This window comes from Nymphalis io, chromosome 7, assembly GCF_905147045.1.
Source record: "Nymphalis io chromosome 7, ilAglIoxx1.1, whole genome shotgun sequence".
Classification (NCBI taxonomy): Eukaryota; Metazoa; Arthropoda; class Insecta; order Lepidoptera; family Nymphalidae; genus Nymphalis; species Nymphalis io.
Genome location: NC_065894.1, coordinates 11,989,037 through 11,990,890, shown reverse-complemented (window position 1 = coordinate 11,990,890; position 1,854 = coordinate 11,989,037). Strand labels below are relative to the sequence as shown.

At 44.4% G+C, this 1,854-nt stretch overlaps 1 protein-coding gene across 1 annotated transcript; it reads right to left on the bottom strand.

Moving 5' to 3' along the window:
- Nucleotides 1-565: 565 nt before the first annotated feature.
- Nucleotides 566-1,396, bottom strand: LOC126769774 (uncharacterized). Its single transcript, XM_050488692.1, has one exon. It carries the CDS (start codon nt 1,394-1,396, stop codon nt 566-568), a length of 831 nt encoding a protein of 276 aa, XP_050344649.1.
- Between the last annotated feature and the right edge of the window lie 458 nt (nt 1,397-1,854).

Below are 1,854 nucleotides of genomic sequence, written 5' to 3'. Positions count from 1 at the left end.
TTTAAGCTTGTCTGGTGCTAGCCGGCGAGGTGTACAAAATACTGGTGGTCCAGGTGTTGTTTTAATTAAGTGCATCGTATTGTGTGAGTGTGTACGGTGTATGCCAGGTGGGCGAGTAATGTCGGGGTACTGTCGTAGTATGTCGTGGTATGCAGAATTACCAGAGATTACCTTTACCGATGATATTACGTCTGCTGAATGGGCAGACGAAGCCGGGGACGTAAGCGTAGTTGTGTTGTCGATAAGACGCTGGTTTCTGCAATCAACAATTAAATTGTAATAAGACAAAAAATCCACGCCTATTATCGCCTTCGTAACGTCCGCAATAATAAATCTCCAAGTAAAGTCACGACGTAACCCTAAGTTTAAATTTAAATTAATAAAACCGTAAGTATAAATTTGTGTACCGTTTGCCGCACTTAACTCGAACTTCGTTTTCTCACGTCGTCCTGATAAGGCTGATCGGGGGAAAACGCATAGATCGCTGCCGGTGTCCACTAAAAATTGGTTTTTGGTTCTGCGATCGGTCACGAATAAGCGGTACTCGGGCAATCACTGGCCGCCATTACTGATCGCCCTTTGCGTTTCCCGACGCTCGGTAGTCACATGGCGGTATACACTTTTTAGCACGTTCGCCGAAATGTTGATGGTACCAGCAGTGTGATGAAGATTTTGATCGCGTAGAACTCGAGCGATGGCGACTGCGGTTCCGGTATCTAGACCGTCCGCGCTCTCTCGACATCCTTTCTATTTTTTCGGTTAAACTAGCGACTTGTTTAGCCAGGGCTGCAATTTCGGTATTTTCACTGCTATTACTCGTGACGGCTGATGTTGACGCCATTTGAGGTCCGACCACGTCGCTAATTCGGTCAGCTAATTCCGCCAGATCGTCCATCGTGCTTTTCGATTGCGAAGCAATAATTGCTTGCATATTATGAGGGAGTCGACTTGCCCATATAGTGCGCAGGAAGTCTTCTGGTACTCCAGGTCCAGCTAAGTTCGTAAGATGCCTGTAGAACTGTGAAGGTTTTCTGTCTCCTAATTCCTCGTGCATGAGGAGCTGCTTTAATTTCTTCTCCTTGGAAGCAGATAATCTTTTTATCAACTCGCTTTTTAGCCTTTCATATTTATTAGTATTTGGGGGGTAGGTGATTATGTCCTCCACCTCGCAAGCATATTGAGGGTCCAAATTCCCCGTTACACAATAAAACTTGGTCTCGTCAGTTTTTATATTTGACAGAGCAAACTGTGCTTCCATCTGGGAGAACCAAAGAGCTGGTTTCTCGGCGTAAAATGGTGGGATTCTTACACCAACCCGAAATGATTCATACGTGGTCTCACCCGCATGTTCCGGAACGTTCGGTGCCATTTCGATGCGTGCTTTAGACTCGCTCATCTTGCTTGTGTTCTTCGGGGTCACCAGTTGTAGGGTTACGTACAATTAAGAAGGAGTGTTGAGCGAGTAAAAGTTGAAGAGAAAGAGTTTATAGATAGAAAGGACAGTTTATTGAGAGTCACAAGCACACACACACTAAAAGTCAGAAGAAGAAGAATAAGTTTAGAAGAGGCACAGAATTACACAGAGACAGTTACAAATTATAAATTATAGAAATAGGACGCGGCGGATACAATTTCTTAGAATTTCGAATTGAGTTAATAGCGTGTAAGCTGACTGACTCGATCGGCCGGTGCATCGTCCATCGGCGCGACGCAAGCGCCGCCCCTCTGTGACGTAGTCGTTCGAGACAATGGGACCGGGCAGCGGCCGATCTATTTATTAACTACTAATAATTATGTTTGCGTGTCCGCTTTACATACAAATAAATATGTGTATTATTTTACAATATATTTTTT